The following is a 25,669-nucleotide window of genomic DNA, read 5'->3' as shown; positions in this document are numbered from 1 at the left end:
TGCAAGAGATTGCATTTAGTGTTCCTTGCTACACCTTCAGTCCTGGAAGGTGAGGAGGTGGGGGAGGAGAAATAAAAAGACATTTTCCTCAAACTCTTATCACTTTAATCCAGGAGATCAGTATCACCTTTGCCTAACTCCTCTCCTAAATAAGTTCAACTTCAGCTTTCATTCAATACTAGTAACTGTGTGCAGAATGTTGCACAATACACAAAGCAAAACTGAGAAAAGCTCAGAAAAAATAGCTTTTTCTCCAATCTCTTTTAGTCATCATAACTTTAGGTGTTATGTATAATAAGAGTAGGTGGGTGGGGGAGGAGGAAGGCAATTATTTGAGAGAAAAGTGTCCCTCCTACACAGACATAACTTCATCAAAAATCTGTGTCCTAAAAGTAGACTTATATTTAACTCCAGTTTGTTTGGGGTAAGACTGACTGTTTTCACCCATTAAAAAAATTAATATCAACAAAAGGTCAAAGAGAAGATTGAGTGTAAGGGTGAGGTGAGGGATGCAGATGTGGAGGGGAAACCAGCAGGAGAAGGAGTGTAAGCATTGTTTCCTCAACTCGTTTTTGATTTCCATGGAAAGTAACTGACTCAAAACATCTGTGTTCACTCAAGTTGCTAGTATGCCTTGTCTATAAGTGGTACAGTTTTTCCTTAGGAAATTGCAAACAGGCTCCACATCTGCACTGGCAAAAGGCAAAACTCTTAGAGAATTAGTGCACTTAATCTGATTCATTTGAGTCATTTAATTTAATTGATAACACTGCAAAAAACTGTCGTGAAAAATTAATCAAGAATTGAGTTTAACAGATGAATGTAGTAATTTCTACACCAGCAACCAGCTCTCGACTACTGCTACTATGGTTCACTTACTTTCACAGCACTTCCCTTGCACTCTGGAAACCATTTTTTTTCTCTCTTACTGTTACACATGTGAGTGGAACTTCGCTATTACTATTGATTTTATGTCGAAGGAGTTCAGATATCACCATGATGGGCAGCAGTATACAAGCCTAGTATGAAGCACCACATGAGAGTAAACGACTAAACCCACAAATTTATTTATGCTTTTAGGAGACCAAAATACCCCCTTGAGCTAAATTCCTAATATAACATTTCTGTGTAGTGGCAATCTCAGTTTTTTACTCACCTTCTTCCCCCAATTTACATTTCCCCAGTTCTTAGTTCAGTATTTGGCTCTAATCACCTCTCTAAAACCTACTGTCTAATCCTTTCCCCCCTATATTAGTACACCTGTACATGTTAGGTAGAGATACAGATGTAACCTACTGGTCACATTGTGTTATGCATCCCCCCTCTGTTCCCTACCCACACAGAATCAGAGTTTGTTACAGACTCCAGCTTTAATTCCAGCTGTAGAAATTCAAGTGTTTAGTTCTGGAGGTCACTGATTCAATCCCTGGTATGTTGGCCAAGGTGGCCACACAAACACACACCCAACACTGCACATTATATACATATATCCCATTTCTCTTGATGCTTTTTCCCACCCCCAGGTCACTCATGAAGGTTTTCTGGTTGTAATATATTTTAACTTGTATTAAAGACTGCCCTGTTAGCCCATTTGTAGTCTGCATACTTACGCATCATTCAGTTCCTTGCCCCTTTTTTGTTTCCAGTAATTTTGCAGTTTTATCATTTGAGTTCAGTGCTAATTTGGGGGAGAGGGGTCGTTTGTTTGTTTGTTTTTACTGTAACAAGCAGACACGTTAGATTTTTACTCACTTCAATTGATATTAACCTCTTACTCATCACCGCAATTTATATTAATATTTTATACTAGAGCCAACTCAGCACTTGACTAGATTGTAGTCAATAAAAGAAAACAGGATTAAAAAGATGAGTCTTAATATTTGGATAGGGATTTCAAAACTCCACAAAGGCCAGGAGTGTTTGGATATAGGGTTTTGGTGTCACCCACTCTAAAGATAGGTATTTTGACTCCAAACTCTTCTTATAGCTTGCTGGAGCTCAAATCCAGGGTTTTGGTCCAGCTCTCACAGCCTTACGACTCAGTACCTACTGCGCTGCTGTATAATTGGATTGTTTCTTGGTGCAGAGATACTACTGGTACTTGCCAGAGGCATCCCTCATAAAGATGTCACACACGCACTCTTATTTAATGGCTTATAATGATCTTTCCTTAAGTCTAGCAATTTTCCTAAAACCTATTTCTAAAACTAAATTTGTGTAAAATCAACATTTTACAGTGTCTCTCTCTCTCTCTCAAAGTGTATTCCTTAATGCGGAAACATTCTCTTCGAATTTCGCATAAACAATTTCATTCAGCCTAGACAGATTCTGCAAACTTTAACATCTTCATTTATTAACCCATCAACATGGTCTTCTGCTTAAAGTTTGCCTTTGATCCTGATGGATATAAATAACGCTGAACAAAATGGTACTAATGGTTCTATGCAGACTAAATAGAAGGATCATTTCACCTGCACTGAAATCAGCCACCTCGGTGTTGTGTTGTGGCAGCTGAACTACACAACACTTCGGACACAGTTTTCCTCCTCATTTTATAAACTGATTGGAAATGCCAGGGGAATTAGGCAGGCAGAATCTAATAACCCAACATGTAATTTGACCAAGACCCTGAGATTATCTTACTACATATAGAAAAAAAATTATCAAAGGGCCATTTTCTTGACAGAATGACTGGTATGAGATGGTATGAGATAGCCCGCTGACCAGCTCAGAAGTGGACAAAAGCCTGAGGCCCTAGCAATAACATGACTTTTGTATGGAAGGCATAGTATACTACTTATCGTACACATTCTAATATCTACAGTTCAGGACACAGAACCGCTCTGTACTGGCTGCATACTCAATGTTTGTATCTTATGAAAGGAAGATAAGAACTCAGCAGGAAAGACAGGAGAAGAAAATTAGAAGCCCAGCTATGCCCTACCCTTTTATGTTATGATAAGACTACCATCTTACTGACTCAATTGGAGCCATAGCGCCAGCAATCGAAAGTAGCAGTTTGCCTGAAAATCCAGTTATGTCTAGAAGAGGGGCCATGTAAAAATGACACTTTCTTAATGAAGGGAACCGCTCCGAGTTAAATCCTGGCTCTGTGGAAATCAATGGAAGTTTTAGCATTGAATTCAGTGGGTTCAGGATTTCACCACGTGTCTAGTCAGATCAGGCGGCTTCCGTGTTAAAGCACATTTTACTTTAATTGTTTAGCTCCTACAAGCACAGCACAGCCAATAGGGCTCTGGGAGAGCAAAGGGGATTCTATTCTAGCTTGCTTAAGGGTTGTTAACTAAGTTCCAGTTGCAAAGCCAGATTCCGCCCTTGCTCACAACTGTGCAGTTTTGCTGAAAATATTTGGGTTGCACAGTGGAGAGAACAGAATCTGGAGACAAGGGAGGTTGCACAGGTACAACTCAGGGTACAACTGTATCCATAGAATCTTTTCTTTATTATGGTGATGATACAAGTGCCAGGAAGAACACAGAATGGCATGTGAATCATTGAGACAAAACAACAATGCTATGTTTTGCAGAACTGCTTTTCAGATTAGGACTACACATGAACTGTTCACAAAAAAAAAATTAATTACTGAGTGTTAGGTGTTTCTACACTGAGAGAACAAGGCTTGTATTATACATCCCAAAACAGTGCTCCCCTATATTTGGAACACCCTTTCTAGACTCTCAATTGTAAATGCTGTCTCTACATTTCCTGTACATTGTGTTGCTATGGAGAGTATTTCCCTGAACTTGGGAAGACACAAGATTTTTTTTCGGTAAATAGTAAAAAAAAAAAAAAAAAAATAACCTAAAAAAGGTCTCGACCATACAGACACTTTTTTTTTAAATGCCAAAAATTTTTATAATGCTATTGTTTTGCAAAAATAACCAATTCACTGATGAATTCTTGCCACAACAAATGGTGAACTCCACCTGCTGAAAAACTACTTAAGTCTTTTTTCCTCTCTATGCTAAAAGAAAAACCAAGAGGAATCCTTTCAACATTAAGGGAACTGAGGCCAGATGGGAAATGTACTAGCATTTGGGGCCTAACTAGGAATAGAAAATATCAAAAGTAATGAGCATGTATTCTTTTAAAGAAAGAGAGAACCAGATTCTTCTGCAAACATTTGTCCATGTGATAAGCAAAAGTATTCAGCAGAAAGCATTTTCTGTTCTGGGAAACCACAAATATTTGTATGGCCAGAGGACATCATTGCATTTGGTGAAGAGTTGCAAATTATTTGAATGCATGAAGCAGTAGACTATTCCTACTAGTTATTATCCAATGAATGCCCCCAAAGCACGCTAAATTTAACACAATTAAAGCCAGGGTCCCTGCCACAAAGAAAGAAGTATGCAGCAACGCTCCAAAAAGGGCCACATTTTTTGAGTTTAATGTACCCGCCCAACATACATAAAATAAGCTTTTAAAGGATATATGATGTGAGTGTATGTATAATGTGGAGCTGTCAGGTAGTGCCACAAGCCCATAGGTGAGGCGACACAATGGTACCCGAAATGAGAAAGTCTTTTGCACAGTTCCAGAAACACTGCAACAGGACTGTGACTACAATTTTTACCATTTAAGGTAATTTCAATGCCTTAACGTGGTGTTTATAGGTCAAAGCTACCAAAGGACAATGTATTACAAATGTTTTATTGGTTTTACATGGGCAAGTTTTTTTTCCCCCAGCAATGATGAAGCAAATTAGCATGTGGCAAAAATGGCAAATATCAACATTTTGCAACATGCTGACTTGGGAGAGGTGCACTTGATTCTGATGGGATACGTAGCTTCTTTAACCGAGCCAAGAAATCTGACATAAAAATATTTGCTGACATGCCCAAGACCACCAAATTTAAGTCTGGCAAGGGAGGGACAATCACAGCAGCTATCAGTTCAGAAATTGTTTTTTCACAGAGCCCTGTCTTTAGCAAGATGCAGAGACGGTATTTCAATGGCAACTGGTTTTAGTCATCCAATAGGACCTGTGCCTACGTCCATCTTCCACGCTGAGGGAACAATGAGAAGAACAGAGAAAGCTGAATTCGGGCATCAGCTGGAAGTTCAATGTGAAAGAATCCATGAGCTAACAGCATTCAACAAAGAAACCACAGTGTACATCAGAGATGCCATGGCGGTCACACAAATGATGGCTGGAGATAAATTCCACACGTACTATGGATTGGCTGCTGAGTATTTGAGGCAGGTCCTTAATGGATTTAACAAAGCTATTTCTGTAACTGAAGTCTTTGACAGATATGACAACAGTAGCTCTGTGAAACTGTAGAAAGACAGGGCCAGTCAGGATCTAAGGTTGGATGCAAGAAACACCAGGTGACTGGTGGATGCTCTGTGCCTCCATGGAAAAAAGTTTCTGAACATGGCATCCAGCAAGCAGCCACTTGTCAAATTTAACTGTGAGGAGATGGTTCAAAATGCACCTGAAAGCGTAGAGGCACACTCTACACAAACGTCCTTCTTGCTGGAGGCTTTTCCCAAAGACGAAGGAGCAAAGTCCATCACCAGCAGAGGTGTTATAGAAGCCCAAGACTTGTACTCAAGAGGAAGCGGACACAAGGATGCTTCTGCATGCTGTATGCACCGATATGGCTTTTGGGGTTCTTGGGGAGGGTCAAAGGAACCTTAGTAATTCGGTCAACTGATATAGATGTTTTGGTCCTTGCTGTTCACTACTTTCAAGAAATGGAACACATAGATAAGTGTGTCTATTTCAATCCAGATGTTATCAGCACAATTGATAAGTGTCACCTCAAACCTGTACATACAATTTTTGATAGACTCACTCCTGACTCTGCAACATATTTCCTGCTGGTTACGAATTAAAATGATGTGACTCCACGTCACTCCTATTTGGTATTGGGAAAAAATCTGTTAAATGTTGTCGCAACAAATAGAGCTTATCGCTTCAGAGATCTTGCCAGATGGAAGAGAGTGATAGGCAAGCTACAATTTCTGCAGCAATTAAGTTGGTAGCAGTACTGAATGACCAGTGCAGGAAAACAAACAGAGACCTAAACTGCTTGCGCCTCCATCTAACCATCAAAAAAAGGACAAGTCACTGGCCAAACTCTCACCATGTGAGGACAGTTTTGACGAGCATGTCAAAAAAGCATCTTGAAAAACAAAGATTTGGATGTCTTTGCACATGGGAAACCCAGAGATTGGTTCACCATTGCAACATGGATAGAAAAATGTGGATGAAGTACTTTCTGTATTCTTCAAGGGCCCGGTGGCATGCGAACTTCTACAAGACCTTATTTGAGACTATACCAGAAGGAGTCACTGCACAATGAACTGTGTCTGTTTTCAGAATAATCTTCCCTCCACAGAATGCAATGAAGATTGTGGTAACCCACATACTCTTGACAGAGATCATAGTGATGAAGCATATGAGGATAATGATGTAGACTAGACACGTCACCAGCGCTATTACATTTCAATGATACCTGTACACATTTATTATTAGATTTTATTTTAACCTTAAGATTATTGTTGCGATGCTTTGCGGTCATTAAACTAACAAACAAATACAAATATTTCAAAATGGTCATTTTAACATGTTGATGGTGTCATTGTTTATCCCCGTTTCTACAGTAATGGCATCACTTGATACCTTCACATCATACCTCATCTTAAAGTAGACATAGTAAGTTTTCAAATGATGTATGGTGTGTGTGTTTAGAGAGGGTACATTAAGTCAGCCAAATCAGCAATGTCTGCTGCTCACCTGAACTTACACGCTAAGACACTGATCTTGGAATTGGATATGCACAGGCAGGCCCATGTGGGGCTCCATGCAGCTACAAGTGTCTGTCTGTATCAATCCAATTTCAGGATGAGGGACTGAGTAGTGACATAGCAAGGTCAAAGGAGAAGGCAATAAGAAGGAATGTATGACAAGGGTTACAAAAGATAATGAGACCTCTAGTCTAATACAAACAGAATGTGACTTGATGGGAGGGGAAGGAGAGGACAAAGAGATAGGACACACACTTCCCTATTATGAAAACATAAAAAACTCAAAAACTAATCCTTAAAAGAAAAAAAATCTCATCAGCAAAGGTGATGCCAGCCCCATCACTTCTGAAATTTAAAGCAGAATTGGGAAGTCTTAGGGTCTATTCAGTAGGGAAAAAATCCTGTCTTGGCCACAGGACAGACTTGACTACCCAACAGGTCAGACTACAATGAATTTGTGAAACAGAATGAAATTATAGAGTTATGGGAGTCACAACCTCTGCTCAAGTAACCAGCATGTTATGTTAGAACACAACACATGTAGGTATTTATATTGTTCCCCTCAAAGCAGCATCTGGGTGCTGTCAGAATAATGTAAAACAAAGTATTATGCTACTCTGGACAGTACAGTGCAGGTTACATTGTTAACATTGAATTTAAAAAGTACCATCACATCATCATGTACACTTTAAAAACTTACATTCCCAAAAGCTCCTCACGCTTTTTGTTATCCTCTCCCCAGACCTCAATGTCCAACATATCCTTCCTGTCAGAGAAGTAGTGAAAATCAAACTGTTCCCTCCACTGAGGATTTGCACTCTTACACAGTGTCTAGAAAACATGCAGTTATAATATTTACTTTTCTTAAATGGCACTTTTTTCCACAGTTATGTATACATCAATTTCATCTACACGAGCAAGGCCAGATGTTTGAGCATCAAGTACCAAGAGGAGCATCCCCAGCAAGGCTCTGCAGCCTATCATGCAGATCTGCATTTCTCTTAAAAGTGTTTTGTTCCCCATAATGATAAATAGAAAAGTATGATGTGAATGTGTGGCGGGAGAAATGCACATATAGGGAAGTTGAACCACCATCTCCAGTTTAAATAGACCACCGGCCTGGATCAATGTCACTTACATTGGCATAAATCAGGGGCAAGCCCTTGGAAGTCAGTGAGGTTGAACAGTTTTGAATGAGATCAGAATCAGGTCCCGGGTGTTCATTCTTTTATGTTAAAAGGGAGGGACCTTAGCAGAGGCAGGAATGAGCAGTTAGGACCTCATCATGCAAATATTTATACGCACAAGTAACTTTATGCATGCAAATAGTTCCATTGAGTTCAGTGAGGCCATTCAAATCCATAAATTTACTCAGGAACATGAGTGTATGCAGGATGAGGACCTTAATATCTCTTGCAATGCACAGTACATTAGATTATATTGGAAGTACACCAGTGATTCTTCTATATGTGCATTGACCATTACAAGAGACAGGATATTGGATTACCTGTACCACTGCTATGGTCTCCCTCCTCTTGTCTGCTTTTGTGTGTTGTGTGATTGAACAAGGGTAAATTAAGTAATCCCCATAAACGGATGTGAAACATTTTCAATTTTAATATTTATTATTGCATTAAAAGTAAACATAAAAGTGCATCTTAGATGGAGATAAGGCATCTTAACTATAAAGATTAAGTAATCTGTTCATTTTTAAAAAAAAAAAAAAAAACTACTTTTCTAATGAAATAGCATCATGTTCTGTTCCTCTTTGGTTAGAATTATTTATATATTTTTGAAAAACAACCACAGGATGACCACATTTTGTGGAACCTCTGTAGTCAGATCTTCAGGGCTTGTTTCTAGAATTATCAGGTCCTATAACCCAGTCTAGAATATCTAGCTCATTTGTTTGCATTAAGAGGGTTTTGTTGTTTTGTTTTTAATTGCATTTCCCCCATCTTTAGAATGAAAGGGTGAAATGCCCAGCCACTGGAACTCCATTCAATCTGTGGGCTCCAGGGAAGCTGCATGGGGTACAAGTAAACATGAACTCTGGCCCAGCTCTATGAAGAACAGAATGAAGAACTAACTCTGGGAAGCAACACTGGAAATTTCAAGGGTTCTTTTTTAATATTAAATATGTATATTCTTTAAAAGTCAATGAATGTTTTTAAAATGTCAATGCACAGTTTTTAGGGTCTGCCCTATACAGCACACTTAACATTACAAAATGACTTCTGTATTGGCAGAGAACAAAACTATGTGTTATGCATGAATCCTGTTTCATTTTATATTAGTGTTGCGAATCCATCACTGTGAAGTGTATATTTTATATATAAACACACACACACACACACCATAGTCTCTATTTCCTATTCTGCAATTAAATGCACATATGAGGAAAAGGGACAAAAAAATCTAAACTCCTTGAACCTCATTTTGGTCTCGCTTACACTGCTATAAATCAGGAACCAGTCCACTGAAGAAAGAGTTCCAATGGTGTAAAGAAAAAAACAGACCCCTTATTTGCCCTACCTTGCACACTTATAGAAGTTGTTAATACTTACCTTACTTTTATATTTTTGATCTCCCAGTTTTAACAGGACAAAAATCTGTATCATGCCCCCTCCTGGGATATTCTTCCCTTCCAATAAAGTGATCGTCACAATTCCATTCCATATTTCGTTCTTTCGCATGTATTCAGACAGTCGGATATTTCGTATGAAACTTGACTGAAAAACAAATTGACTTCATGAAGACGCTATTGGATACACCTCTTAGGTACTTATATGGCCTTCCTCACTCCAAGTGCGACAATCTCTACTGCATCTTCACATCATCTGTGGAAGTGCAGAAGTACAGCTACCCCCCTTTTTATAGCTGGAGAGCTGAGACACAGACACACTAAGTGATTTGCCCAAGGTCACACAGGAAGTGTGTCAGGGATGGGAATTGACCATGAATTTCCTGATTCCCAAGTTGGTGCTCCAACCAACCACCAGACCACCTTTCTTTCCCATTCTGCACCTCTTGGTCTTTGTTTACTAGTCTTTAGTGTTTATGTTACCAGAATTTGAGCTTGTGAATCAAAAATACTGATGCCTGCTGAAACATGACGACTTTTATCTGGTGGTTATATGGCAATTACAACATATTTATTAACTTTCTGATTTCATCATGTAATGGCACATAACAGTATAGCACGGGCAATATTTTATGGGAAGTGGAAATAAGTAAATGGACCTTTTTCAGGCGGGAGTAGCAGAGAGATCTGGAAACTTAAGGCTATACCCTTCTTCTCACTGTAAGTCATGCCATATTTGGTTGCCATGCAACAATTTTTAACATGCCATGCTTCTGTGCTTCAATCATGACAGACTGGTGGGTCCAAAAGGGAGGAGGAGATTTCACTAGACACATGAAAACAGAACACTTTAGCTTTAAAAACAAGTAAGATATGGTGTTACTAAATAAAAAGATTTCAAGAGCACTTCAGGCCTGGGAACAACATTTTAAGGAAGAATTACCCAGAAACAAAATTCTTAAATCATGGGAGGCACATACACAAGTTTTAACTTCCTTTTTACTGGTTAAAATACCCAAATGTTTGAATCCCACATGCATATTAATATACTTCTATTTAAAACACACTGTTTGGCTTTCCTGGCACACTGGATGCAAATTCCTACCTTTAAAAAGAAAATGAGATTTTGATTCATAAATCCAGCTGCAGTGCAAATTTTTTTTTAAGTTCATCTTGTAGGCCAAAAAGCTAAAGCATGACTGTTCCCATGGACATACTTCAAAGTCCCGGCAGATATATTCCTCCCTAAACACTGCAACTATTTCAAAATCCTTTTTATAAAAAAGGGAGTAATGTCCACAAGGGATCAAAGGGCATCCTACAGTCTGGCAATTGCTTAAGAAAAATGGCAGTGCTTCCATGAAATATGCCCTAAAATAATTTTGTGGCTTGGTATGTCCTAATTTTGAATTGGATGTTTATCTTGGAAAGGCTTCTATCTAACTTGTCCATAAAACAGCTCCACTTAGCTCTACGAGCCCTGTGAAAATGGAATCCAAAGCTGGCTATTAAAGGGGCCTAGAGATTGCTTCCATATGGCAGAACAGCATGGGAGTGGAGGGCTAAGGCCTACAGCAGGCGCTGCTTGGCTTGAGCTCCCGATCTATCCATGGACACTCGTTGCATTACACCATAACATCTGGATTATTGCTTGTAATGTCCCTGGGAAATATCCACTTCCCATCAAAGCCTTTATCTATCTCAGTCGTACTTTGAACATTTTAGTATTTAACACAGTCATGTTTGATGTGATGTACTTGCTGCTTTAGGTCCAAGGATTTTCCCTCCCTTCCTTGGAGGAGGAAGAGGTTTTTGAAGCTAGTTCACAAAAAACAGACAGAGTAACTTTATTATCCACAGTACATTTTGTTTTAAACTGAAATCTCCACTTAGCTAGAGTCTCCAGGCTCAGCAACAAAGAAAGTTATCATCACATAATTTTAAAATCAAATTTGGTGAGTCCTCTCATAGGGATCCTTCTGGTTTTGATCAGTCCGGTGTTTTATGGTAGCAATCCAGGTCTATGGTCCTCCTAACTAGTATGTAAGTCCTCAGGGCACCATTCAATGGAGGGCAAAGGGCCACATAAGACCCCTTGCATGACTTCATAAGGACTAAATGTTTGCTTTGCCACCAGCCCTGAGTAAGAGTAGGAGGCTTGAACAGTCAAAATCTGCTTCTTGGCCTGTTCCAGTTCTGCATCTCCGGGGGTGGGAACAATAGCTCTCAGGAGGCTGCTCTACCTACCACAATGCAGGTGGCTGGCACATGGGGTCTACTCCTCTGTGGGAGTGTTTGGATCAGACCGTGGATCATTTCCATGGGTTTAAAGTGTTGGAGAGGACAGTTTGCACTGAGGCGAATGTCACCCAAGGTAAGAAGGGGCAGATATTTTATTATGCATTTTTAAATCAAAATTATTTCATTCTAATTCTTTTCTCATGCTTGTCGCCTAAGCATTTCTAAGTGATTTACACAGTGTCAATTAATTAAACCTTGCATCATCCCCATTGGGTCGGAAAGTATTATCTCCACTTTATAGATGGGTAGAGAGAAACTAAGGGACGTGCTCCCAAACTCACAGCAAATCAGTGGCAGAGCTGGTAAGGAACACAACTCAGGCGCCCTCACTTCTAGACGCTCTTCCAATCACTACTAGGTTACACTGCCTCCCCAGACAGGGCACCGTGCTTGTGGGGAAAGGTCAAAGCCTTTCTGTATGCTGGTGAGCAATAAAAAAGAAACCATCATACATTTATTTAAATTATACAGTGAGGTGGACAAGCGTAAAATGAACCCGTCTTACGCCTCCTGTACTTAAAAGGATGAGACAGGACAACAGAAAGTGTTCAAATTCCTGTGAATAGGTCAAAGTAGAAATTGGAACCACTGTAATTTGTAAAATAAAAAAAACAAACAAGTTTCTGGACCTCTACTCATTAGACAGGGAAACGGTTATGCAGAGGCAGTTTCCCTCTGGGAAAGAGGAGAGGAGGACGAGAAAGGCAATTGAACTGACGTGAGATTGCCGTGATGGCACATGACCCTTTGGCAACTGAGTTCTATGGCTCTGTGAAACGTTCAAGGATCACAGAGGCACCACTGCCCAAAGGGTATTGCTATAGAGAGCCAAATACAATGAGGCAGGCAAACACACACATGAAAAGGAGGGTGAAGGATTATCCCCTGTGATAAGAGGAGTGGGAGTACTTCAGTCCAGAGTCATCCTTTCAGCCAATTTATTCAATCAGCTTTAGATATCAAGGTGGCAATTGAATCACTTGTTTTAGGAATAAACTGCTGCAGGTCAATCCCCTCCACCCCCCAAGCAAACCCATTTGTTTGCTTCCTAGATGTTCAACACTTAAAGGTTATTCATCTGTACAAAGAATGGAAATAACATGCAGGATGCCCTCGGTGCAAGAGTCTAGCCACCTGGGAGAAACAAGGCTACTAAGCATCAGACATAGAGATATTTTGGGGCATAGGGGAACACTATAGGCTAAGCAGCCTGGGAAAAGAGGAAGGGAAAGGGGCACTTCATCTTGTTTTTCTTACAGATGGATAGAGTACGGCAAATACTTAATAAAACCAAAGGGACCATGCTTCCTTCTGCAGCACCATGTACATTTGATGAGCAAAGCAGCAAATTACACTCTGAAGTTAGCTATATCAAAAACAATGCTATCCCACACTCGCATCCTAAGCAAGGGGCTCTGACGCACATATCTTGCTACCTTTGGGGATGTAATCATGCCCAAATAACTTACTTTATATGACACCCCCCTCTAAAAGCAGTGATAAATATATGCTGACAAATATACAAGCCACCCAGTTCGATACCTCTTGCACACTGATTTCATATGCAATATTCAGTAGCTGAAATCATCTCTGCAGCCTACCTATAGCCAATGCTTGCATTATTTTTATTGTGTTCTATTTTCTGTATTAAAAAGTTATATTTGCTTCTCTCTCTCTTTTTTTTTTTTTTTTTTTTTTTTTTTAAAGAAGATAAGGAGTTGGAAGGACAGTAAATAAAAAGAGTACTTAAAAAGGTAACAACAGGTTTAACTTATATTTTTTCCACTCTGCACATGGGACTGCAACAGTTATTGGTACCAGTGTGGAGTCACTGCTCCTTTTGGGATATTACTGAGTCCCTGCAAGATGGACTGGTAACTAAAATAATAAGAAGATTCATTTGTGACACTGGTATCTGCTATCCAGTCTAAGATAAAACTTAGGGGATCAGATCCAGTTATAAGCCATAATTGTCTCAGATAGAGAGTTGAGAAATCAAAGACTGAAAAATGTAACTTGTTTTTTTCTCTACCCACATATGAAAACACTACATAACAGGATCTGAAAATTTCAGTAAAATCCCACCTTCATTCAGCTTGAGAAGAAGTTAAGCTACCCCTAATATAAAACATTTGCTTTCCTGATCACGTTAGAGATGTAGATTTCTGAGACACATTTAATTTAATCAGTGCAATGCAGATTTATCGGGAACCGAGTTGCACAAATGGATTGAATATGGAGTTTTTCCTCCTTGAACAACCACCAAAGGGTAATAGCCAAAACAACGGTGCTGAGTTTGTGTATCTATTATATAATGTTCCCCCCCCCCCATATTTCTGGTATCTTTATCCAGTCTGTCTGCATTTCTTCTACCCCATCACACTCCTCTGGCCATTGTTCCATAACCTCTCATGCCTTCCCTAGACATCTATATTCCCCATGCTCACAATTTTTCTTTCTAGCCTTTATGTTCTGCCACAAACTGCCAGTACTGTTTCCACAGACCAGAGTTTCCTAACTAAAGGTGGTTATTGATGGACAGTACTAATGTTTTAATGCAGTAGCAGAATCAATAAACTAGGAAATACTGCTTTGTCAGATTTTTTCCAGCACATTCTGGGAAATTCTTTACTGCCTTGGATGGCCACAGAAGCTTTTCTTACGAGATCACACTCGAGCATGAACTATGTCTTCTCTCTGAAGAACTGAAGCTCTCTTACCCTCTAGTGGCTATAACTGAATAGAGCAAAGGGTTGCAGCTATTTTTTCTTTCAACAATAATCTTGCATCCACTAATCCAATATCATGCTTTGGCATCTCTTAATTTTATTTAAAACGATGTTAAGATGTTAACTGGAGCCCGGGGAACTGAATGACCTGCCAACGTGAATTAAAGCTTTATCTGCGTTATTTCAAATCAAGTGTTTAAAATACAGAGAGATAATGTACAACAAAGAAAAAAAAGCTAGACAGAACTTTGGCTGTTTTGGACCGAAAGGACTAGAGTTGGAATATCTGGCTCCCTGTCCTGTGACTCCAAGCCAGCGAGATTCGAGAGACAGCTGTGTGCGCGCACACATGGCAGAAAGAGAGATCAAGCCACATTTGATCGAGTGTGGGCACTAGTAATTTCAAGAGCTTTAGTTAAAAACTAAACTGCTGAGCTCTTCAATTATTCCATCACTTTGTCATATTCCATTTAGCAATTTCTGGCTGTATCTCTGCAGTATGAATATAGCTGTAGAGGGCCAGCATTATCCCTGGAACTGTTTGGTTAAGCCAAAATAGCTGCAGACCTGTGCCCAGGAATGTACATTACATGTCCTCTTTACAGAAGTATTTTTGGTGGCATTATACCTGGGTGGGGGTCCCTATCTACAATGTGCTGAAAGGGAGAGTAATTATTAATTTCATATAGGCACAAACAGCTTTATGAGGAAACTCCCCAGATGTTAGGTGTTCTTAGAAGAGCCAAATTATTTTTCTAAAGTTACATTGTAATCTCCCGAAATACAGGATCTGATGCTGATGTCTCAAGTTACTATCTTCATCATCTACCCAGAAGCATTTTGGGTGCTTTACAGAACAAATATAAAGCCAGTCCCTTTCTTGAACAGCTTTAAAATCCAATATAAGCATGATGCAATAAGTGGGTGCAAAAAAAAAATGCCCCAAAGGGAAGACGTTCATGTGCATACTCAGTAATGGTACATGAACATCTTGATGGCACCATTCTATTTCTAGCAGCCAAAAGACCTGTTCATTCCATCAGGGGAAACCCTCAACAGAAGGATCTGAGGAAATCTCTGCTCAGGAACAGAGACAGCATGGTATAATGTATAGGACACTGGACTGAGAGCAGGTCTTCACTACCCGCCAGATTGGTGGGTAGTGATCGATCTATCGGGGATCTATTTATCGAGTCTCATCTAGACGTGATAAATCGATCCCCGAACACACTCCCCATCGACTCCAGAACTCCAGCTCACAAGAGGTGGAAGCAGAATTGATGGGGGAGCGGCAGCCATCGACTCACCGCCGTCCTCACGGCCAGGTAAGTCAACCTAAGATGCATAGCTGAAGTTGCGTATCTTAGGTCGACCCCCACCCCAAGTGTAGACCAGGGCTGAGAGTCAGGAGACCTGGATTATATTCCCAGCTATGCCACCATTCTGCTGTGTGACCTTGGGCAAGTCCCTTCATCTCTCTCTGTCTCCTCCTCCTTGTCAATTTACCCTGTAAGCTCTTCCGGTTAGGGACGGTCTCTTACAATGTGTCTGTACAATGGGCACCCAAGCACACTGGGAGTCTCCAGTTGCTACTATAATACAAACAACTAGAGGTCCAACATTTCCCACTCAACAGTCAGACTGAGAAAGGAATGAGAATCACGGCCTAGAGGGCCTGACAGTCTGCACCTGTGCCAAGAGTTTTCAAACTAGTTACAGAAAACCATCTTGGATGGATGGTGTGGAATCCTGGGTTGTTCAAAAGGACTGTTCACCCACAAAGAGAATACCGGAGGAGCGTACGAAAGGCGCTAGCATGTTTGCAAACCTCCAGTAATGGAGATGCTACATAAGATGATGATATTTCTTGTGGGAGAAAGGGAACAAGAGGTTTAAAGAGAAAAGGGATATAGGTTACCTTGGATGAAGTTTGTTTCTTCCGATTTGACCACCTCTATTCATGCGTTCCCACCATTGCAACAGAGAGAATCCAAAAGCAAAGGGAGGAAAACAGGTAAAGTGGTCAGTCAAATAATCTGAACACTGGTTTATAAAACTGTGTTAAGGAAGGCATATTACTAGCACAGAGTTGGCTCTATTACTGCATTCAACTAAACTACCTCCCTCACAGATCATAACAAGGAAGAAAACAGAACACCTGCATTGCACCAGAAATAAAAGGAAATAAAGCATCAAGAATAAAAAGTCGAAGAGACCCTGAGCCATTAGTAAGACGCATGGCTCAAACTTTTGGTGCCATTTGATCCTACTAAGCTAATTTAAAGGCCCAGGGGAGGGAGGGGGGAACAGCTTGCTGTTGAGTGCATAACATGGACAAGACCATTTTGCTCTTTAGGCATCTGCTCTGACTCTGAATATTAACCATACACCCAGGCATCCCCAAGGCTGCTGCCCAGAACTAATGCTGTACCCTCTCTTATCCCAGAATCCCCAGGGCCACTCTGACCCACATCCCCTTAATGTTGCCAGAGGAACTGTTCCCCAAGTAAGAACAAATGCCTCCAGCAGCTCTCACGTGGACAGTGCACCTGTCTCGCCCCTTTCTGCACACAGTGACCTGAATGCCATCCCATGCCTTGCACACTAAATTAATGGGGGAGTTGACATCCCAGCCAAAAGGGCTTACACTAGTAAGAACAGCCAAAATTTCAAGGGAAGTGGTCAGGGTTTATTAGAGGACTTTGACATAGAGAGAGAGTCTCATTAATGACTAAGGAAAGGTCAGAACATTAACGGTCATGCTCGCAACATTTCTTGCTTTCTTACTTTTAAGATCAGGCAATTCATTCCCTCCCTATTTGTATATGAAAAGCTACTTTCTTACAGCATATATATGCTAGGTGAGATCAGCACAACACAAATAAGCGTTCTGGAATTTTTTTTTATTATTTGGTTGTTGTTGACATTTTTAAATAATTATATGCAGAGGGAGAAATATCAAAAACTTTCCAACAACACACTATTAAATTACCTAACAAACTAACAACTCTTAAAAACCAGGCAGCTACTAGGAAGAAACAATAATGAAAGGCACACCTCTCTTGTGAAGTCTATTTCCTATATTCTCTGCCCCAACCCGTCTTTTGGTAACATTCTCACTTTCATAAATATCCCATACCTACTATGAATTCCCACGTGTCTAGTTTAACAGTCTACAGTAGACTGCAGCGTTCACATTGGATTCTGAAAAATTAAAACTGTTATAATTAATATTCACAGAAACCCTTCTCATTTTTTTTTTTACCTGCAACACTTCTTAGTTACATATTTAAAATTGGACTTGCTTGAAAATTGGATCTATTCAAATTATATACTTTGAGGCTTTTCTCACTGTCAACCTGTTCTCTAAATGACTGCAAGACGAAGTTACAGATTTAGGCATGGTCCATGTTTTGTGTGAAACACAAATGGTGATATGTAAGAAAAAAAAAAATAGTCACACAAACCCTGATCCTGAAAGCCCTTATTCCTTTTAATCTCATGCCGCAACCTCCACCCAGCTCCTTCTGGGTTTCTATCACCACTTTCAACACTGGAGTCCCACGGCACTTCTGCAACAGGAGCCTGATCCAAAGCTCACTGAAGAATCTGGTGAGGTTTAAGGCTGTGCCTGGCCTGTTCTCACGAAAGCTTATGCCAAAATAAATTTGGCAGTCTAAGGTGCCACAAGGACTCCTCGTTGCTTTTGGTGATACAGATTAACATGGCTACCACTCTGAAACATAGCTCCTTGTATCCATTTCCCTCCTCTCAGCAATGTGCACCAATGCAGGGCTGGCACAACCTAGTCTTAATAGTAAATCCTTGCTTTAACATTTCACACCGATATATATATTTCACTGGTATGAAAAGAAAAGATCACATCTAATTGAAGGTTTAACACCTTTTTAAAAATTCATAAAATCTAAACCTCTTGCTTAGAGTGAGAAAATGGCATGTCCTGAAAGAAGAGTCCTGCAGCTGTAGGGCATACACTTTTAGAGATCTCACACACATGCACAGACCTACCACTCATTGAACTATATGGAGACTTGCTATCCGTGGGCTCACCCTTTAAAGCCACAGAACAGAAGCACTTGGCTACAGAAGCATAATCAACTTTTATCCAGTCCAATGTGGTTGATTTTTAAATCGTGAACTATCTAGTTTTCTATGCTGAGTCTCAGGATGAAAATAAAGGTGGCATTTCCCAGTACAGAGTAAATCAGATTAGGGAAGCTTTCTTTTTTTGTGCATTCTAGCTATAAATTTGATTTCCTAAACCACTTACAGTTCTCTTGAAGTCTCCTTGCTTGACTGTTAGACTCAAGTTTAACACAATCTCTCCCATGTCATCTTCTATACTGTTTGTATCTTCCAATTTTAAAATCTGTTCAGTAGTTCTGCAAGCAGAAAAGAAATGCATCTGTAGGCTCCATTTTACCTTCTGGTTCATTATTAAAGGTCACACTGAATTGTGCAAATTCGTTTTTTTATGGCTGATATTTAGGATATTTTAAAGTTTTCAAAATTGAGTCTAAACGTTAAAATGTACAATCTAGCGTATTTCTTTGTGGCATATATTCCCCCTCACAGCTTCCACAAAACATACAAAGTTCAGCACAGCGATTTTAAGTAATACCTTGTATTTCCATAGCAATTAATTAATACTGATAACCCACCACCTTCAGACAGGCAGAAAACTGATCAATGTTATCCCCATTTTACAGGAAAGGATATGGACAATGACTTGTCCAGCTGAGTTGTCTGACAGTTAAAGACTGGACTTTGACTTCTTAGATCTGTGTTCAGTTCCTAGACCTGATGCAGACTTCCTGCATCACCTTGGACAAACCATTTCATCTCTCTCTCTGCCTTAGTTCCCCTTCTGAAAATGGAGATGATAATATTTCCCTACCTCACAGAGGTGTTGTGAAAATAAATTCACTAATGTTTGTGAGGCACTCAGATAGTACAGCCATGGGGCCCATAATGCAAGAAAATGCACTTGTCCAAGATATCAGTAAGTCAGTATAAGAGCCAGGAATAAAACATGAATTCCTGTCTCCCAGCTCCACAGTCAGACTGACAACCCACAGATAAAAGATTAAGCTGCTGTAAAAGTGTTGAGATCATTTCCAAACTAAACCACAGTAACACATTTTAATAAATTCATATAGTACCTGTTGAGCTCAAGGTTGCTGAGCACCACAAATGCAGATCCCATGAAGTCAGAGGAGGCTAAATCTCGATCATATACCTGGTAACAAAATAAGTGCATATTATTTTCACATCCTAAGCCAGTTTTGCCACATCAGAAAAAAGAACTGACATTTTGAGTTTCATCCCATATTTTGGGAATCAAAGCCTAGATGTTTCTAGGAAATTCTCCATTTCCATTCTTTAATGTAGATTTTTAATTGACTACTTTAACAGCATTTTGAAATACCTTCTTGATATATGGTGAACAGAGTCATATGTGCAACAATGGATTGGGACCATTCCTATATATCTGGTAGTATAGTACAATCGAATACTGTACACAACCAGGCAGTTTTTTAACTACAGATGTTTTAGCAATTAGTGCTTACAACTGGTAGCTTGCAGTTCTGTTAACTATAAAGTTACCTCATAACGAGAAAGAGCTTTGCTGCTTGTCACCACTACCTCACAGGTAATAATTCTACTCAACTCAGTTCACCATATTCCACTCTTAAATTATTTCAGGTAAACCCCACTGATTTCACTGAGGTTGCACAGATGCAATTGAGGGCAGAGTTTGGCACAGTAGGTTTAAACGCCTCCAGTCAAACAGATTATTTTGATTTGGGACATTCACACACTGAAAACACAACATCCAAGTAAAATGTGGCAAAGATGCATGTGCATTTGAATATAAAGCTTAGAAAACATTGGATCCTAATTGTGTTTTGAATACATGTTCTCTGTGTCAAACCATCAAACGGAATAAATACAGAGTGAGAACGAGATCGCACAATTGGTTCAGAGGAGCTTTTACCAATGTTTCAGTACCCTACACCAAAAATTTACCTTGACCCGGAGCTTCTGATCAAGAGTCCGTATTGGCAACACAACAGTTTCATCCCAAACTGGATTTAGGTTTTTGTAGATGACCTTACTTTTGTATAGAGTTTTTCCATTCAATTTAAATTTCACATATGGATCACTTGTACCTATTATAAACAATAACACAAATGGGATTAGTCTGGAAAACTTTCCAACACTACCAACCACAAAAAAAACAAACAAATAATGGAGGAGAAAAAGCTCAGGGATTCTGCTGAACATGGCTAAAAAGTTATTTGATGGGGAGAAGGGAAAAAAAGAATTCTACATTGTGCTTGTGTTCTCTGCCATGTCATATTGGAAGAACCTTGGTTATTCTTTTCTCTTTTTTTTTTTTTTTTTTTTTTTGCAGGAAGTAGCAAACAAAAGCAAGGATGAATCTATATAACATACAGACAAACAAAAACACAGAATCACAAATAAAATGGGATACACAAAAAGGCCTGCAGATTTTATCAAAATCACTTACAGAAAATCTTACGGGATTCAATAGGAATATAACTACGTTTGGCAGGTTTTTGAAACTAACCAACACAATGTAATAGAGAATTGTATAGCTGCTAAAAAATTCTATATAGACTCATTCAGAAGACCTACATAGGAGGGCTCTTATTCATTACTAATTTCTATAGGATTTTAGAATAATTTTTATAGAACCCTATTCAGTTCTGTAGGTCTTCTTCATAAGGGGTGGCTTAATAAGTAGTATGAAAACATTTTGATGAAAGACAAAATATCCCCCAATTAATCTATTTTCAAATACAACCTGCAGAAAACTCTTTTCTTACACAGTGATAGCAGAATTATATATATTATTATTTTTGGCAGGGAGAGGGAGGGACAGACAATGTTGTACAGGGGCTAAAAGGAAATTTGTTTTCCTGCTCCTCCAAGAGACCCACAGTTAGGGTCAGCCTCAAAACCCTCTGAAGTCAATGGGAGTTTTTCCATTGCCTTCGGTGAGTTTAGATCATGCCCTTAGCTATAATTAGAAATATATACACACACACACACACACACACTTCCTAAGTACACAGGTAGAAAAGAAATATTGAACAAAAGCATGCACTTTGCACAGAAAGGACCACACAGATAATCCACTAAATAATAATACCCAACATAAAATATGTCCAACAACCTTCAGAGGATGCATTAGTTAGGAAATTAGATAAATTAACAAAAGGCTACACCAAATACCCGTATCTATCTTGAATATTCCAATTCCCCTCTCCTGGAAGGGGAAAAAAAAAAAAAAAAAAAGAGCGTGACTGCCTTCATGTATTGGATAAGCAGAAGCAGCCTGCATTATAAACAAACAAACAAACCAAAACAAAACAAAGTCCCCAACTATTCACTACACCAACGAGGTAGTATCAAGATTAGACAAGGGAAGGAACTGATGGAATGGAAACATGAATAGAGCAATGGAAGCAGGTGGTCTACAGCTATAACTCATCTGTTTCTTAAATAGAAAAGAAACTTTGAGTGAAGGGAACCTTTAAAAAATAAAATTAAGTAAGCAAACAACCAAAAATCTAGATTCTGCAGGAATAAGAAACAAAACATAACCAGCCTCTTACACTAGGAAACACAAGTTCCATAGCTAAGCAAGTGTTCTGATTGCATTATTACACAGAAATGTATCAAGACTGCTGAATGACCTTACTTTGAATGACCAGTCCTTCCCCATACACCCCTCTTTACTGTATAACAGCACTGTTCAAGTGAATCGGGCTTTAACAATCATTCTGATACATACACACCACATATATATATATATATGTGGTGTGTAACAGTGGGAAAAAACTATAATAAAAAGAGGCCTTTAATTAAATAAGATTGCCACTCTGGGATCAAGCCTTCATGCTTGTCAGCTTACTCTCAAAATAAACATCTCAAAAGCAGGCCCAGTGGTGTCACTTACTAAGGCAAGGCATACTGGGTAATCCCTAGGTATCTTGACAGCAACATAATGTTCAAACTCTTTCATGGGTGAATGGCAGCACTTGCATGAAACAAAATATTAATGTCTGGAATTAATAAAAAAAGGGATGATGATTTACAAAGCCAAACAAGAAAAGGGTGTCAAGTTAGTAGAGTGTTAATTGTTACGGAAAATAATTGAAGGAGAGCACGCAAGAGAAACATGCTGCGATTTGCTAGCTGAGCACAACTGTCTTACTGTCAGGAAAGTAACATCTCAACTAGGTAAGCAGGAAAAAAAGGGGTCGGCTGCTCAAGAATGCAACTCTGAGATTGACAAATGACGAGATGACGTCTCACTGTCAGCCAACAGATGGACTTTAACCTTTGCATCGGGAGCTTCACAAACAATGCAGCTCTATGGTACTTATTCTGACGGAACCAAATAGCAAGAACATAAAATCTTTTCTGGCAATGGCATCAGATTAGAAATGGAGCAGAACAAAACACTAAACCACAACCCTTTTTCAGAAAGGGTGGGGGAGGAATACACAACTAATTTGTTTAGCTCTAATGAAGCTTTGGGGTCTCCTTTTTTCAGTGTCTCAGTTCTTTTTTTCTTAGGACTTGTCTCCATGGGGACACAGGAGAATTAATCTGAACTAAAAGTGTGCATTTAAATTAGATTAGTTAAACCACATTAAATCCCTGTGTGGACACAGTCGTTCAGAATTCAAGTGGATTTAATTCAGTTTAGCTTAATTCTCTTCCAAACTGGGTAAGAGCATGGCTCAGGATTTTGAAATTTATTTTCAATAAGTTGGAAAATGACAGAAAAATGCTCAATGACCTAGAAATAAAGCAAGCATGAACACGTGATGATTTGCTTCTTGGAGTCTTAAGCAAAAGCCCAATAAAAATAGAGGAAAAAAATGTGACCTCTGAAAAATGATTCTGTTGTGACTTTAATTAAAAAAAAAGCGCCCCAAAATCTTAAAGGAAGGGTACTTATTTTAATGTCATTGGTTATTTTAAATAATTTTCACCATACCCATTTTATTTTTAATTAAAATCAGTTTCTCATTTTTTCCTTTTTCAAACTGTGATCCTTCCATGGATTTTACAACCCGTTAAGCAGCTGGCTTGCATTTAAAGTAATTAGTCAGACCGTGCGTGCTAGTCAGCATTGGCCAGGATGAAAGCACACTATATAACCCTTTCTTCCTTCTCCTTGGGGTTTATAACCCCATGGATTGTTAAATATACTTAACTTTCATATTAAAGAGTCATTCATTATCTTCTGCAGTTGTGAGTGAGCATGTGAATGTGGGGGTGTGTGTATATATTATATATATAAGATTACTTCCAAATGCAGGGGGAGTTTATCTTCTAAACTGAACAGACAATAAGAGTTCAGGCACAAAAGCACTATGGACCTGCACTATTGAAGTCAAAAAGGAGCTTTGCCTTTGACTTCAACAGGAGTAAGGTTTTGGGCTATATGAAAGACCTTTTTTACCATGCTTTTAGTGGATTATTTTTGAGTAGTATTTTTTCCTAGAAAAGCGGCTTATCCTGTAACACTGAAGGCCATTCACTCAGTATAGGTGGACTAAGTTCACTGGGACTTGAAGTTGCCTAAACAAACAAAAGTATTCTGCACACAGTAACTAGATAGGGTTGTTTCCTCAGAAAGAGTTCATAGTGTTTTTAAATGGTTACTGCTGCCCTCTAGCAGCTATTATGAGATTTGCCACATCAACTTTATTTACTAACCCTACACACTTGTTTCACACTTTGAAAAAGTAACAGCAGACCTGCTGTTATTTCAAACCACATATTCATCTTCTAGAGATCAGTTTGCTGGGTATGCAAGGAATTAAAAATATCTGTATTTAGAAATACAAAGATCTATTGGTGCCACAATCCTAAGAACTCAAACAAAGAAAACCATACAGCATGTATCCTAGATCATTTTAATTGTTGTTTTAGGATATTAAATTCCAAATTTTAATATGGAGAAGAAAATGAATTTATTTCTAATAATATTTTGCAGACTTATTTTATAGCCATATAGAATCAAGTGTAATTTTTCAGCAAACCCATAGAAATAATATTACTACAGTTGTTTACAATAATGACAAAAAAAATAAGATGGATCACTGGTATTTTTGTTTCAAATGAAAAAAAAACACTAATACAGAAATAACAAAAATGGAATCAAATATCTACTGGAGGAAGCAGGAAAAAAATGAAAAAGCTTGTGTACTTGAAAAGCTGTGTGTGTGTTTAGAATGGTTTAGAAGCAAATGTCTCCGGTAAACTATGAAGGAAATTAAACCAGAACACTTTGCCAGTGAAGAGGTGTGTGGAACATATATAAGCTTAGAAATGAGCCACTGCTTTTAGAAGGAGAATGTAAGTTGACGCCTGATAAAAAACAAGGAGGCAGACAAGAGATGTTTTGTAAAATGCACCTTGTAAGCAGCACGTGAGATGTCTTGCAGAAGGTCAGAGCAACCCATGATGCAATAATTAATTAATACTGGTCTTTTTCTGAAGCAAGAAAGCATTAAGTGGTATTAAAAAGAACATGTGCCTTAGCTTCCATGTTCGTTAGTGACGTGGGTAGAGAAAACCATAGGAGGACCAAGAGAATAGATGGTGGGAGTGCACCCAGGAAGTGATGAAGAGCATGGTGCAATATTTACCATAAGGGTAAAGCTTGTGTATGCAGGAAACTGAGCTTTATGTTGGGCCAATCCAAGGCTGTGGAATGAACACCCACAGGAACTAAGGACCATCACAATCCTAACCACCTTCCTTCCGCATCAAGTGCGAAGCACATTTCTTTAAACTTGCCTTTTGTAACACATTCAGACTGTACATCACACACACACACACACACACCCTTGCTCCCGCACACGTTGTGCGCACACAAACTGCACAAATTTACCAAACCAAAACACTACACAATTCTCCCCTGGGGGAAAAGATGAGAGAAAGAACAAACCACATATGACAAGTTACGCACGTTTCTTGATGTGCTACTGGAAGCTGCTCAAATACTAGTGATGAGGCTGGTATAAGAAGCTATATGGAATAGAATCTATCTTAGGGTTTCACACTCTGCCCATCACCACAATCTCTGAGCACCTTCTAAAAAGGAGTAACTAAGTTCCTTGTAGAATTAATAGAGTCTTTGGTGCTTCTTTTGGGGTAAAAGCTCTGTGTGGGGTAGGAATTTTGGTTAATTAAACTTTAT

The 25,669-nt window shown here is 39.1% G+C and overlaps 1 protein-coding gene across 4 annotated transcripts in view; it reads right to left on the bottom strand.

Annotated features, from left to right (window-relative positions):
* The window catches only part of MCTP2 (multiple C2 and transmembrane domain containing 2), a 161,894-nt gene that overhangs the window by 83,674 nt on the left and 52,551 nt on the right, over positions 1 to 25,669 (bottom strand). For 3 of the 4 annotated variants that reach the window (XM_077828640.1, XM_077828639.1, XM_077828641.1), the window contains 6 exons: positions 20,446 to 20,588; positions 19,578 to 19,654; positions 18,686 to 18,797; positions 16,313 to 16,348; positions 9,348 to 9,512; positions 7,481 to 7,611 (listed from right to left, as the gene is read on the bottom strand). In XM_077828640.1, coding sequence (XP_077684766.1) covers positions 7,481 to 7,611; positions 9,348 to 9,512; positions 16,313 to 16,348; positions 18,686 to 18,797; positions 19,578 to 19,654; positions 20,446 to 20,588 — 664 coding nt within the window. Of the gene's footprint in view, positions 1 to 7,480; positions 7,612 to 9,347; positions 9,513 to 16,312; positions 16,349 to 18,685; positions 18,798 to 19,577; positions 19,655 to 20,445; positions 20,589 to 25,669 lie in introns of those variants that run through there. The other variant, XM_077828642.1, reaches the window with a different exon arrangement.

The sequence above is a fragment of the Eretmochelys imbricata genome, chromosome 10 (assembly GCF_965152235.1).
Source record: "Eretmochelys imbricata isolate rEreImb1 chromosome 10, rEreImb1.hap1, whole genome shotgun sequence".
Classification (NCBI taxonomy): Eukaryota; Metazoa; Chordata; order Testudines; family Cheloniidae; genus Eretmochelys; species Eretmochelys imbricata.
The sequence above is the reverse complement of the archived record's forward strand: the minus strand, read 5'-3'. Positions and strand labels throughout refer to the sequence as shown.